Genomic DNA, 14,396 nt, shown 5'->3' on the forward strand with positions numbered 1-14,396 from the left:
GCAACTCTACCACTGCGCCACCATGCCGTTACTATTGGGGGATTATGGCCATCCCTTTATCAACCCAATAAATGTCAGGCACAAGCACCTGTTTTTCTTTATGGTTGATATGGTACAGCTGTGTGCTTGGACAATGGGTCATTGGATGGAGTGATTTGAGGCAGTATATAACACAATTAATTTTTGAAATGCATCTGTTCTGAGCCATGATGGAGGTGTTGCTTAAAACCTGGTCCATGTTAAAGGCTGGGGCACAGTGAGCCTTGGGGTAAAGTGAATGTTGGGATTGTTATTCTCGTAGCTCGGGGAGGAGATGTCCAGATGACAGGAGCTTGGGGGGGGGGGGAGATGGCCAGGTGACAGGAACCAAAATAGTTTCTACGGCGTCTGCAGGAATGGGTAAAACAACACTTAGTCTTACCTAGAGCACCCACTGCTTTGTTTCTGACAAGTTTCAAATTGTAGATGTCTGTACTAACTATAGGGCGGCACAGTGATGCAACAGTAGAGTTGCAGCCTTACAGCGCCAGAGACCCCAGGTTCGATCCTGACTACAGGTGTTGTCTTTACGGAGTTTGCACATTTTCCCCCATGACCACGTGGGTTTTCTTTGGGAGCTCCGGTTTCTTCCCAAATTCCAAAGATGTACGGGTTTGTAGGTTAATTGGCTATGATAAAATTGTAGACCGTCCCAGTGTGTAGGATAGTGTTAGTGTACAGGGTGATTGCTGGTTGGTGCAGACTTGGTGGGCTGAAGGGCCTGCTTTGGCACTGTATCTCCAAAGTCTACAGTCTAAATCTTCAGCAATGGTAAGAAGTTGAGAAAAAATGTATTCTCTTCAGTTTAACTTGGACGTTAGTTTAACTTAGCATCAAGTTTATCACGGTCATTGGGGCCAAAGGGCCTGTTCTTGTGCTGTACTGTTCTATGTTCTTTCTGCCGAAGCCTCAAATTTCCCATCTTAAAAACCTAGGGTACATATCATGGAGAGCAACTAATTTTAATTTGCCCTCTGTTACCATTTGTAGTATTCTCTTTCCTTCTTTATAAAATCATATTCTTCCTCCCTATCTTTTATTTTGGAAGGAATAACCATATATAACAATTACAATTACAGCACAGAAACAGGCCATGTCGGCCCTACAAGTCCGTGCCGAACAACTTTTTTCCCTTAGTCCCACCTGCCTGCACTCATACCATAACCCTCCATTCCCTTCTCATCCATATGCCTATCCAATTTATTTTTAAATGATACCAACGAACCTGCCTCCACCACTTCCACTGGAAGCTCATTCCACACCGCTACCACTCTCTGAGTAAAGAAGTTCCCCCTCATGTTACCCCTAAACTTCTGTCCCTTAATTCTGAAGTCATGTCCTCTTGTTTGAATCTTCCCTATTCTCAAAGGGAAAAGCTTGTCCACATCAACTCTGTCTATCCCTCTCATCATTTTAAAGACCTCTATCAAGTCCCCCCTTAACCTTCTGCGCTCCAGAGAATAAAGACCTAACTTATTCAACCTATCTCTGTAACTTAGTTGTTGAAACCCAGGCAACATTCTAGTAAATCTCCTCTGTACTCTCTCTATTTTGTTGACATCCTTCCTATAATTGGGCGACCAAAATTGTACACCATACTCCAGATTTGGTCTCACCAATGCCTTGTACAATTTTAACATTACATCCCAGCTTCTATACTCAATGCTCTGATTTATAAAGGCTAGCATACCAAAAGCTTTCTTTACCACCCTATCTATATGAGATTCCACCTTCAAGGAACTATGCACGGTTATTCCCAGATCCCTCTGTTCAACTGTATTCTTCAATTCCCTACCATTTACCATGTACGTCCTATTTTGATTTGTCCTGCCAAGGTGTAGCACCTCACATTTATCAGCATTAAACTCCATCTGCCATCTTTCAGCCCATTTTTCCAAATGGCCTAAATCACTCTGTAGACTTTGGAAATCCTCTTCATTATCCACAACACCCCCTATCTTGGTATCATCTGCATACTTACTAATCCAATTTACCACACCTTCATCCAGATCATTGATGTACATGACAAACAACAAAGGACCCAACACAGATCCCTGAGGCACCCCACTAGTCACCTGCCTCCAACCCGACAAACAGCCATCCACCATTACCCTCTGGCTTCTCCCATTCAGCCACTGTTGAATCCATCTTGCTATTCCTGCATTTATACCCAACAGTTGAACCTTCTTAACCAACCTTCCATGAGGAACCTTGTCAAAGGCCTTACTAAAGTCCATATAGGCAACATCCACTGCTTTACCCTCGTCAATTTCCCTAGTAACCTCTTCAAAAAATTCAAGAAGATTAGTCAAACATGACCTTCCAGGCACAAATCCATGTTGACTGTTCCTAATCAGACCCTGTTTATCCAGATGCTTATATATATTATCTAAGTATCTTTTCCATTAATTTGCCCACCACTGAAGTCAAACTAACAGGTCTATAATTGCTAGGTTTACTCTTAGAACCCTTTTTAAACAATGGAACAACATGCGCAGTACGCAATCCTCGGGCACTATTCCCGTTTCCAATGACATTTGAAATATTTCTGTCATAGCCCCTGCTATTTATACACTAACTTCCCTCAATGTCCTAGGGAATATCCTGTCAGGACCTGGAGACTTATCCACTTTTATATTTTTCAAAAGTGTCAGTACTTCTTTTACTTTGAAACTCATTGTATCCATAGCTACTCTACTAGTTTCCCTTACCTCACATAATTCAATATCCTTCTCCTTGGTGAATACCGAAGAAAAGAAATTGTTCAATATCATCCCCATCTCTTTTGGCTCTGCAGATAGCTGTCCACTCTGTCTCTCCAATGGACCAATTTTATCCCTCGTTATCCTTTTGCTATTAATATAGCTGTAGAAACCCTTTGGATTTACTTTCACCTTACTTGCCAAAGCAACCTCATATCTTCTTTTAGCTTTTCTAATTTCTTTCTTAAGATTCTTTTTACATTCCTTATACTCCTCAAGCACCTCATTTACTTCATGCTGCCTATAATTATTGTAGATCTCCCTCTTTTTCCGAACAAGATGTCCAATTTCCCTTGAAAACCAGGGCTCTTTCCAATATTTACTTCCTTTCAACCGAACAGGAACATAAAGATTCTGTACTCTTAAAATTTCCCCTTTAAATGTCCTCCATTTCTCTTCTACATCTTTCCCATAAAACAAAATGTCCCAGTTCACTCCTTTTAAATCATCTCGCATCTCATCAAAGTTAGCCTTTCTCCAATCAAAAATCTCAACCCTAGGTCCAGTTCTGACCTTCTCCATAATTATATTGAAACTAATGGTATTGTGATCACTGGACCCGAAGTGCTCCCCAACGCATACCTCCGCCACCTGTCCCGTCTCATTTCCTAACAGGAGGTCCAGCATTGCCCCTCCTCTAGTAGGTGCCTAGACCCCTAAAGATAATCCAGGCCTACATCCATGGTGGGCTTGGCCCAGCCCTGCCCCGTATTTGGCAGCCGCACCAACAGCCTGTCTCATCTTTTTCTTCTTTTGCTGTTTTGGTCTGTGTTTACTTGTATGATTTTAGTGCACCTATACTTTTTGTATTATGTGGGAGCGGAGGTTGGGGGAAACATTTTTTATTTCTTTCCTCGACGGAGATGCGACTTTTTCAAGGTATCTCCGTCTGCACTGCGGCTTTAACATCGTGGAGCTAGTGGTCCCTTTGTTAGGGATCGACTGCGGGAGCTCCAACTGCAGGAGCTTCGCCCGCCCCGATCGCGGGTGATTCGATCGCCCGATGCGGGCGCTTCGATTGTCCCGACTGCGGAAGTTTCGATCGCCCCGACTGCAGAAGTTTCGATCGCCCCGACCGCGGAAGTTTCGATCGCCCCGACTGCGGAAGTTTCGATCGCCCCGACTGCAGAAGTTTCGATCGCCCCGACTGCAGAAGTATTGATTGCCCCGACTGCGGGAGTAAAGGAGGAAAGAAGGTATAAGTTATTTCCCTTTCATCACAGTGGGGAACGTGAGCTCACCAAACAAACAAAATGGACGTGCTGCCTGCACTGGTGAGGACTCAGAGGGAGTGCCATGAGTGCAGTGAACTCGGTGTTTTGCGGGAACATGGCTCCATGAGGGGAAAAGATTTAATAGGATCCGAGGGGTAACTTTTGCACACAGAGGGTGGTGGGTGCATGGAACAAGCTGCCAGAGGAGGTAGTTGAGGCAGGGACTATCCCATCGTTTAAGAAACAGTTGGACAGGTACATGGATAGGACAGGTTTGGAGGGATATGGACCAAGAAGCAGGCAAGTGGGACTAGGGTAGCTGGGACATTGTTGGCCGGTGTGGGCGAGTTGGACCGAAGGGCCTTTTTCACACACTGTATCACTCTATGACTCTGTGACATCCCTCATGTGTTAGTGTTCTGACTGTTCGGGCAAACAGGGACTGCAGAGAGAGTGTCAGCGGCCGGTACAACTCTGGTCACATCACGGTGAAGGAGCATGTGTGTGGCCCGGACAGTGAGCTGAGGGCTGTGGGTCTCCGCTGTGTGTCCTGGGGCTTCTCACAAGCCATTGTGGTGGCTGTTTAAGTTTTATGTGGTTATGTATCTTGTATGACTGTTGGCACGTACTTGGCTAATAAATTAATTACAAAATGAGTAACGGCGAAATCATACAGATGGGGATCTAAAAGTGTGTTGCAGAAGGCATTGTGAGTCAGATCTACTTCACCCACTATGAACCATGTGTTAGTCCTGCAGGGTTCACTGTGTAGAGGGTCAGGCATGGACCTGGCATGGCATCCTGGGAGAGCTAGCTGTCTGGATAGAGTATGTAGGAAAGAACTGCAGAACCTGGTTTACACCAAAGATAGGCACAAAAAGCTGGAGTAACTCATCAGGTCAGGCAGTATCTCTGGAGAAAAGGAATAGGTGACATTTCGGGTCAAGACCTTTCTTCAGACTGAAGAAAGGTCTCGACCTGAAACATCACCTATTCCTTTTCTCCAGAGATGCTGCCTGACCCACTGAGCTACTCCAGCTTTTTGTGTGGATCTTCCTTGTCTGGATACAGAATGGGCTTCATGGAAGGAAAGAGAGGGTGATGGTGGTTGGTTGTTTTTTGGACTGGAGGCCTGTGTCTAGTAGTGTGCCTCAGGGATCAGTACTAGGCCCATTGCTGTTTGTGGTTTGTATCAACAATTTAGGTGTGAATGTACACGGCATGATTAGTAAATTTGCAGATTACACTAATGTAGTTGATATCCTTGACAGTGAAGATGATCATCAAAAATTACAGCAGGCTCTTGATCAGTTGGGCAAGTAGGTTGAAGAATGGAGAATGTAGTTTAATGAAGTTGTTGCATTTTGCAAAGTCAAACTAGTGAATGATAGGCCATGGGGAGTGTTGAATCTAAGAGTACAGGTACCCAGTTCCCTAAAAGTGGTGTCACAATTAGATAGGGTGGTCAAGAAGTCCTTTGGTACATTGGCTTTCATCGGTCAGTGTCATATTGAGTATACTGTAGAAGCTGGAAGTTATATTACAGTTGTACAAGACAGAGGGGCCACATTTGAAGTATTCTATTCAGTTTTGGTCACCCTGGTTGATGTCATTGAGCTGGAAAGAGTGTAGAGAAGATTTATGAGGTTGTTGCCAGGACTCGAAGGCCTTTGCTATAAGGGGACATTGGGTAAGTTAGGACTTTATTCCTTTGGAATGCAGGAAGCTAAACGGTGACCACAATGAGGTGCACATAATCATGAGGGGAATTGATAGGGTGAATACACAGAGTAATTTACCCAGGGTAGGTTAATAAAGAACCCGTGGACACAGGTATATTTTATGAGGGGAAAGATTTAATAGGACCCTGAGGGGCAACTTTATCACTCAGTTGGGCATATGGAATGGTGTCATTCAGGTGGGCATATGGAATGGTGTCACTCAGGTGGGCATATGGAATGAGCTGTCAGATGAAGTAGCTGAGGCAGGTACAACTGCAACATTTACAACCTGGAGTATTGTGTGCAGTTTTGGTCTCCAAATTTGAGGAAGGACATTCTTGCTATTGAGGGAGTGCTGCGTTCACGAGGTTAATTCTCGGGATGGCGGAACTGTCATATGTTGAAAGAATGAAGCGACTGGGCTTGTATACACTGGAATGTAGAAGGATGAGAGGATATCTTATTGAAACATATAAGATTATTAAGGGATTGGCCACGCTGGAGGCAGGAATCATGTTCCTGTTGTTGGGGGTGTCCAGAACCAGGGGCCACTGTTTAAGAAAAAAAGGGTTGGCCATTTAGAACGGAGATGAGGAAAAACTTTTTCACCCAGAGGATTGTTAAACTGTGTAATTCTCTGCCACAGAAGGCAGTGGAGGTCGATTCACTGAATGCTTTCAAGAGAGAGTTAGATAGAGCTCTTAAAGATAGCGCAGTCAAAGGGTATGGGGAGAAGGCAGGAACGGGGTACTGATTGGGGATGATCAGCCATGATTACATTGAATGGCAGTGCTGGCTCGGAGGGCCAAATGGCCTACCCCTGCATCTATTGTCTATAAACACATGGATAGAAAAGTATTAGAGGGAAATGGGCCAAATGTGGGGTTGGACTGAAGGGCTGTTTCCATGTTGTATGACACTCTGACTTCAATTTTTATCTTCTTAATATGAACTCCAAAGGCGTGCAGGTTTGTAGATTAAGTGGCTTCCGTAAAATTGTAAATTGTCCCGTGTGTGTGTGTAGGATAGTGTTAGTGTGCGGGCTTCGCTGGTCGGGCTCCGACTCTGTGGACTGAAGAGCCTGTTTCCGCGCTGATTCTCGAAAACTAAAAAAACTATAACTATTGGGACGTTGGCAAGTAAGAATTTCATTCTTCTGTTCCGGGGCATATGACAAGAAAACACTCTTGACTCTTGAGATTGTTTATCCATGGATTGAATATAATAACGACCAAACTGTGTGGAGGTTCTGAGCCACTAGGACTATGCATTCCTGTTTTAAATCCTGAAAAGTTTGTCCCTACAGGCAGATGGCCCACCGCCATTTCCACTTGACAAACAATTTCACAAGGTGTGTGAAGGATATCTTTGAGCCCCAATCAGTGTGGTCTGAAGAAGGGGCTCAACCAGAAACATCACCTATTCCTTGTCTCTAGAGATGCTGCCTGACCCGCTGAGTTACTCCAGCTTTTTGTGTCTATCTTCGGGGTTAAACATGAGATACTTTCCCCTTAAACCTTTGAGAATTTAATCCCTCAAGTAATTCCAAAGCAACAGAACACAACTTCTACTGGTGCCTGCTATGATTTTACCCACACAATGAAGTTTAAATCTTAACTTTCAGACATTGGCATCAAAATAACTGAGATATTTCCAAAGGAAATGAGATTGTGGTAACGTTTGTTTTCCAGTTTGGCTGTTTTCAAGGACAGCTTGAAATTGATGCAACTCCCGATTGTAAAACAAATTACATCACTTTAGGTGGCAGCTGGAGCAGGTCACCGGTACCAAGGTACGAATGTCTCCTTCATTGCACTACATGTGGTGAACAACATTATATCCGCTATTAATCACGTCGAGATAAAGCTCTCACCATTCCTGCCATTCAGAGAAATCAGGTAACCTTCCAGCATAAAAAAGCCATTTGAATGAATCAGCCACACCTGGCTTGCCTTTAAATGGTAGTCGAGTGCAGCTGAAGTTCAAGGTGCTTTTACAGCAGGGGTTATGTTAAGCCTATAAAAGCTGGGTTCAGTCACTTTGAAACCAGATAAGGCACAGAGGGATTGCAGGCAGTTAAAAACAAATTAAAAAATGGCTTGTGTATCCCAATCAGTAAGTTTTGATAGATGTTTTTGCGGACAGGGATCGCACAGCAGTATACTCTACAGTATTCTCAACAAAGATTATCCCAAGGAAACGAGTTGCTGGCATTATCGACATCACCATCGGCTTTCAGCTTTCGGCTGCTCCTGTGAATTCAGAAGAAAAGTGGTTCTCAAAACACCAGAGCTCACTTGTAGAGTGGCCTCGGAAGTGCTGCTGAAGACACTGAATTTTATTAAGAACTTGCCCTCCTTTTGTCAGCTGCCTGAGGAAGATCAGGTCCTGCTGGTGCAGAATTGCTGGGCTCCACTCTTTGTCTTGGGCTTAGCTCAGGAAAGGGTGGACTTTGAGGTGGTTGAAGCCGTGACACCCAGCCTGCTGAGAAGGATTCTCTTAAACCAGAAGGCAATGGACGGCCAGAATCAGGAGACGGACCTGAACAGCCCAACTCTAGCAGAAGTTCAAAGAGTTAAGTTATTTCTTCTGAAGTTCTGGAGCATGGACATCAGCACCAAAGAGTACGCATATCTCAAAGGCATCACTCTGTTCAACCCAGGTGAGAAAATATAATTCAATAAATGTCAAAATCTGGATTTTTTTAAAGCACTTATTACAACTTGCGCAGTGCACAACTGGTGGAGCTGCTGCCTCACAGCACCAGAGTCCTGGGTTCAATCCTCATCTCGGGTGCTGTTTCTGTGGAGTGTGCACGTTGTCCCTGGGACTGTATGGGTTTCCTCCCACGTCTCAAAGACATGAAGGTTTGTAGCTTAATTGGCCGTCTGTAAATTGCCCCTATGGTGTAGGAAGACAATGAGAGTGTGGGATAACATAAAACTAGAGCAACTGGGTGATCGATGGTCAGCGTGGACTCAGTGGGCCAAAGTACCTGTTTCAATGCTGTATCTATCAACTAAACTAAATAGATAAATATCAATTCTTCCTCATGATGATTTTCTGTGAAAACCAATACTCTCAGAAAATTGCCACCCTTTGAGCAGAATTGTACTGTTTAATAGCCTTAATCTGACCCAGTAATATTCCTTTTGTTACTTTTATGTGCTTGATCTGCTTGTTTCTGTAAATACATGCAATCATCATGTTCTTCGTCTTATCGAGCCCACGCACAAGATTAGAAGTTGTTCAGTCGGAGCTGAACACACTACTCGGCATCTGCATACAATGGTGTCTGTCTTGTGCTTCTTGTACTTCTTGTACGTGGTGGTGGAAAGGTTGGTGGAAACAGGGCCGCGATGTGAACGCTCTTCCCTTGACCCCATCATCATGTTGATCTTTATTAGTTAAACTCTATGCTCTGAATCATTTTTTTAAAATCAGGTTTGATAATCTTTGGCTGACCTGTTTTTAACAGAAGGTTGTGGAGGCCACGTCAATGGATATTTTTAAGGCAGAGGGTGATAGATTCTTAATTAGTACGAGTGTCAGTGCTTTTGCAGGAGAAAGCAGGACAATGGGGTTAGAAGGGAGAAATAGATCAGCCATGATTTAAGTAGACTTGATGGGCCGAATGGCCTAATTCTGCACCTATTATTTATGAAATTATAATATTCCCAGTATCCTTTGGTATGTAAGATTTGTCTGTCCATAGCTGCTTTCCACACAGTGACGAGCCTCGTGTATTTTTCAGTCAGAACATACTGTGTATGGAACTGCAGGTGGGCAAAATGAGTAACAAATATATCGGGCTGCAAATGCCCATCTTTCTGTGTGACATTGGGGGAAGAAGAAAAGAGCTTAACGTCTTTGTAGCTGAACCTGGGATTCAAACTCGGGCAAACTATTGAGAAGAATTTATATAAGGGAACAGCAACAGAGCAGGAAACCGACATATCGTAGATGGCTTCAGATGACAAATTGGCATCTGCATTAGCACAGTGGACTGAACGACCTCTCTCCTGTGCTGTAAGTTTAATGATTCTATGAATCAAGGCAGCAAATAAACTTTTGACACATAGCCAAACCAGCCAAAGCTAGAGGAAGTTGTTCTGAAGCTGTCACCAGATGACACATTGACTTCCAGGATCAATTTTGCCAGCAAGACTCGGGCAAACTACTGAACCCTTGGAAGTGATACAGAAAAAGTAGTATAAGTCTACTTGTATAGAACATAAAACTGTACAGCAAAGAAACAGGCCCTTCGGTACACAATGCCTGTGCCGAACAGGAGGCCAAGTTAAACTAATCTCCTCTGCCTGCACGTGATCCACATCCCTCCATTCCCTGCACATCCATTTGTGCAACTAAAAGCCTCTTAAACCAACTATCGTAACTGGTTCCACTACCACCCCTGGCAGCACCCACCACTCTCATACAAAACAACTTCACCCGCATATTTGGTCTAAACTTGCCTCCCTCACCTTAAAGCTATGTTCTCTAGTCTTTGACAGTTCCACCCTAGGAAAAAAAACCTCTTACAATAAAGTTTCATAATAGAAAACTGAATTGTAAAGAACATTAGAGAATAGACTTGCAAAAAATATGAAGAAACACAGTTTTTCTCTGCCTTCCAAATAAGTTTTTCTGAATTATTTACTTTCTGCAACACAGAAGGAGATCTTTGGGTTTATGTTCTTTTCCAGCAGAACAATCTCATGGTCCATTCCCACTCTCCTTATTTCTGTGTACCTCTGATACGTTATTCCTTCTCTCGTGTCCATCAGCACCCCTTTTGTTTATTAAGCGCCATCTTTGCAATATGGGGAATAAAACGGCCACAGCAGAAACAATCACAGTTTAGTTTAGTTTAGAGATACAGTGCAGAAACAGGGCCTTTGGCTCACCAAGTCCGCGCCGACCAGCGATCCCCATACACTAACACTATCCTACATACTAGGGACAATTTACAATTTTATGGAAGCCAATTGACCTACAAACCTGTACATATTTGGAATGTGGGAGGAAATCGGAGCACCTGGAGAAAACCCACGCAGTCATACGGAGAACGTACAAACTCCGTACATACAGCACTTGTAGTCAGGATCAAACCCGGGACTCTGGCACTGTAAGGCAGCAACTCTACCGCTGCGCCACCGTGCCACAAGGAACACGTGCGAACTCCCTACAAACAGTCTCCAATGTTGCAATCAAACCCATGTTCCTGGAGGACTATAAGAGGAAGGAAATTATGTTAAAATAGCTTATTTTAAACTGTTAGTTCTAAAACAAGGTAAGGGTATATAGAATGATTCTTGGACTAAAGAAAGATGTAGTTAGGATTATCTTTTATGCTACTATTCTTCCAAAATACATCTTTCTTTAGTCCAAGAATCATTACCTCGTTTTAGAACTAACAGTTTAAAAGAAGCTATTATAACATAATTTCCTTCCTCATATAATTCAACTAATTCATCAATTAATTCAACGCTAGGCTATAATAATGAGGTAATGTAAGAGATGTTTAAATGTTATTTTTTCACCTTTTGCCTGAGGTTAGTGGCTCAGCTGAGACTGGGTGTTTGCTGTGTTGGAAAATTCTGAGAATAAGTTGTTAATTTTTTTTGGCCACATTTTCAGTCACAGTGACCATGACCCAATAATTTGATATTTCTGGTCAAAATATTTATTGAATTTTAATCCAATATAACCCACTTCAAATACATATGAATCACTAATGCACAGAGTCTTTTACTTGGGGTAGTGGAATAAAGAACGTGAGGACATAGGTTTAAGATGAGAGGGGAAAGATATACCAGAATCCTGGGGGGGAAGTTTATCACTCAGAGGGTGGTCAGGAATGAATGGCCAGAAGAGGGCATTGAGGCAGATACAATAACAGCATTTAAAAGACAATTTTCATCCCATATAACTCACTTCAAATAAACATGAATCACTAAATAAAACCTGCAGATTTGTGTCCGCGACTACTCGTATGATGAATTTCCAAACTCTTGTCTGATTATCCACCAAAAGGTGGTTAATTTTGTAGCACATACATTCTTTAGCACATAAAGCTGAGTATCAGTGAGTGTGTGTCAAATCATCTTATTAACATGAGCACAATCTCTCTCTCTCTCTCCTGTATTACAGACGTCTCTAGTTTAAGAATACCTCATTACATACTCGCCTTGCAACAAGAAGCCCAGCAAACACTGAACGAATTCATCGGCATGATGTACAATGGAGATCAGATGAGGTTCGCTCAAATTCTATTGACCCTCTCCGCTCTCCGGACAGTCAGCACGACTTCTATCACTGAACTATTTTTCAGACCGGTCCTGGGCAAAGTGAACATGAATGAGTTGCTTCTGGAGATGCTCTGTGCAAAGCTGAATTAAGCTGCAAAAATGCAATTCACTACACTTGAACTTTCCTGATACTTTTTGTAACATGTTATAGTTGTGTGCGTGGTGACCAGTTGTGCAATATGTATAGTAACTACCATTGTTGTGTGTACATAAAGGTATGTTTATGGCAAATGCTTATTTATAGGTAGACAAAAATGCTGGAGAAACTCAGCGGGTGAGGCAGCATCTATGGAGCGAAGGAAGACCTCGGTCCATAGATGCTGCTTCACCCGCTGAGATTCTCCAGCATTTCTGTCTACCTTCGATTTTCCAGCATCTGCAGTTCCTTCTTAAACACTGCTTATTTATACTTTTGTTTGGTTTATTACAATAAAGCTTTGGATTAGTTTTCATTCCATAGAATTTATTTCTTCATGTTACCTTTCTTTTTGAGTGCCTTTAATGTAAAAACATATCAAGAAATAAATGTGGTAAAGGAACTACAGACATAGTCAGAAATTATTTAAAAAAAACACTGCAGCTCTCATTAAAGTTCTCCTTCAGTTTATGAACAAACAGAACAACGATTGACCAGATTCATTTTTTTCAATCAATGCAACTTACAAACTAATGTAAACAAGAAGCTATGTGTAGGAAGGAAATGCAGACCCTGGTTTAAACTGAAGATAGACACAAAAAGCTGGAGTAACTCAACGGGACAGGCAGCATCTCTGGAGAGAAGGAATGGGTGACATTTAGGGTCGAGACCCTTCTTCAGATAAGAAGCCATTTCTTCTTACTGCAAGGAGTACCTTATCTGATTTAAACAATTTGTCTTCCAAATATTCTTCTTCTATTATTTCTGACTTCTTGACCCACACTCATAATGCTTTTGTGGGGTATGTAGAACCAAGGAACAGATGCTTATTAATACACAAAAGAACACAAAGTGCTGGATTAACTCAGCAAGTCAGACATCATCTCGGGCAAGCAGGGATAAGAGAAGTTTTGGGTTGAGACCCTTCTTAAGACCTCATTGTGTCTGAAGTAGGATCTAGACCCGAAACGTCACCTATCCATGCTCTTCAGAGATGCTGCCGGACCTGCTGAGTTACTCCAGCACTTTGTGTTCTTTTATAGGGCTCTGCTTCAAAACTCATCTGAATTAATAAATTCACAAAAGCTTACCTCAGCATTTATCTCTCTCATGTATCAATGCTGAAAATGCAGTAGGAATTCCACATTATCCAAAGTAAAAGATAGATGCCTGCAAATTAGACTGCAACCTTTCCAGAGCCAGAGTACACATGTTTAAGGTGAGGGGGTGAGGGGGGGGGGGGGGGGGGGAAAGATTTAATAGAAACCTGAGGAGTAGGGTTGCCAACCGTCCCGTATTAGCTGGGACATGCCGTATATTGGGCTAAATTGGCTTGTCCCATACGGGACTGCCCTTGTCTCGTATTTGACTGCTACTACTCAGGTCGAAGGGACTGTTGGGTCGGAGCTCCGCTTCCGGCCCTGCCTCACCCATCCCGATGTAGTGCAGCCCATGGAGTGCAGCAGCAGCAGCGCCTCGCCCATGGCCTCGTCAGTCGGCAGCCCGGCCAGCTGTCCAACCTTCGGACCTTCGCTTACCGCTGACTCCACCACCCCTCCTTCTCATGGCCGATCATTGGATAGGGTGCTGGACTTTGCGTGCAGCAGAACACAAATCCCAGCCGGCTGGCCAGCTGAGGTGTTTTGGCCCAGGCCGTGAGATGTCGCGTGCAAAGTCCGGCGCCCGGGCCAAAACTCCTCAGCTGGCCCGCCGGCTGGGATTTGTGTGCAGTCCCGCACCCGGGCCACCTCATCATTCACCCAGCCACGGCCGAGTTGGTCAATGAATTGCCATCGGGAATTTGTCCCTTATTTTGACCTTTTGCCCCTTATTTGGGAGTGAGAAAGTTGGTAACCCTACTGAGGGGTACCTTTTTCCACACAAAGGACGGTGGGTGTGTGAAATGAGTTGCCAGTGGAGATAGTTGAGGCAACTACTGTTGCAATTTTATGAAACATTAAGACAGATACATGGATAGGACAGGTTTAGAGGGATAGGGGCCATATATAAGCAGGTGGGACTAGTGTAGCTGGGACATGTTGGTTAGCGTGGGGTAGTTGGGCTGAAGGGCCTGTGTCCACACTAGGTTCTATGACTACTACTTTTTTGTGCACTATATGATCCAATTCTTATAGATAAATTGTAATTGCAGGTTGGAGACTTCAAGTATGGATCAGAAAGTCGAAGGACAGTGCTGTCCACCAACGTGCAAC

The 14,396-nt window shown here is 43.5% G+C and overlaps 1 protein-coding gene across 1 annotated transcript; it reads left to right on the forward strand.

The window, feature by feature from the left end:
- Nucleotides 1-7,810: 7,810 nt before the first annotated feature.
- On the forward strand, nucleotides 7,811-12,216 carry LOC116972805 (nuclear receptor subfamily 0 group B member 2-like). The gene is made up of 2 exons (XM_033020450.1): nucleotides 7,811-8,398; nucleotides 11,890-12,216. The coding sequence occupies exons 1-2, from the start codon at nucleotides 7,831-7,833 to the stop codon at nucleotides 12,135-12,137; spliced, it is 816 nt and encodes a 271-aa protein (XP_032876341.1). The 5' UTR covers nucleotides 7,811-7,830; the 3' UTR covers nucleotides 12,138-12,216.
- Nucleotides 12,217-14,396: the final 2,180 nt, after the last annotated feature.

Source organism: Amblyraja radiata, chromosome 5, assembly GCF_010909765.2.
Source record: "Amblyraja radiata isolate CabotCenter1 chromosome 5, sAmbRad1.1.pri, whole genome shotgun sequence".
Classification (NCBI taxonomy): Eukaryota; Metazoa; Chordata; class Chondrichthyes; order Rajiformes; family Rajidae; genus Amblyraja; species Amblyraja radiata.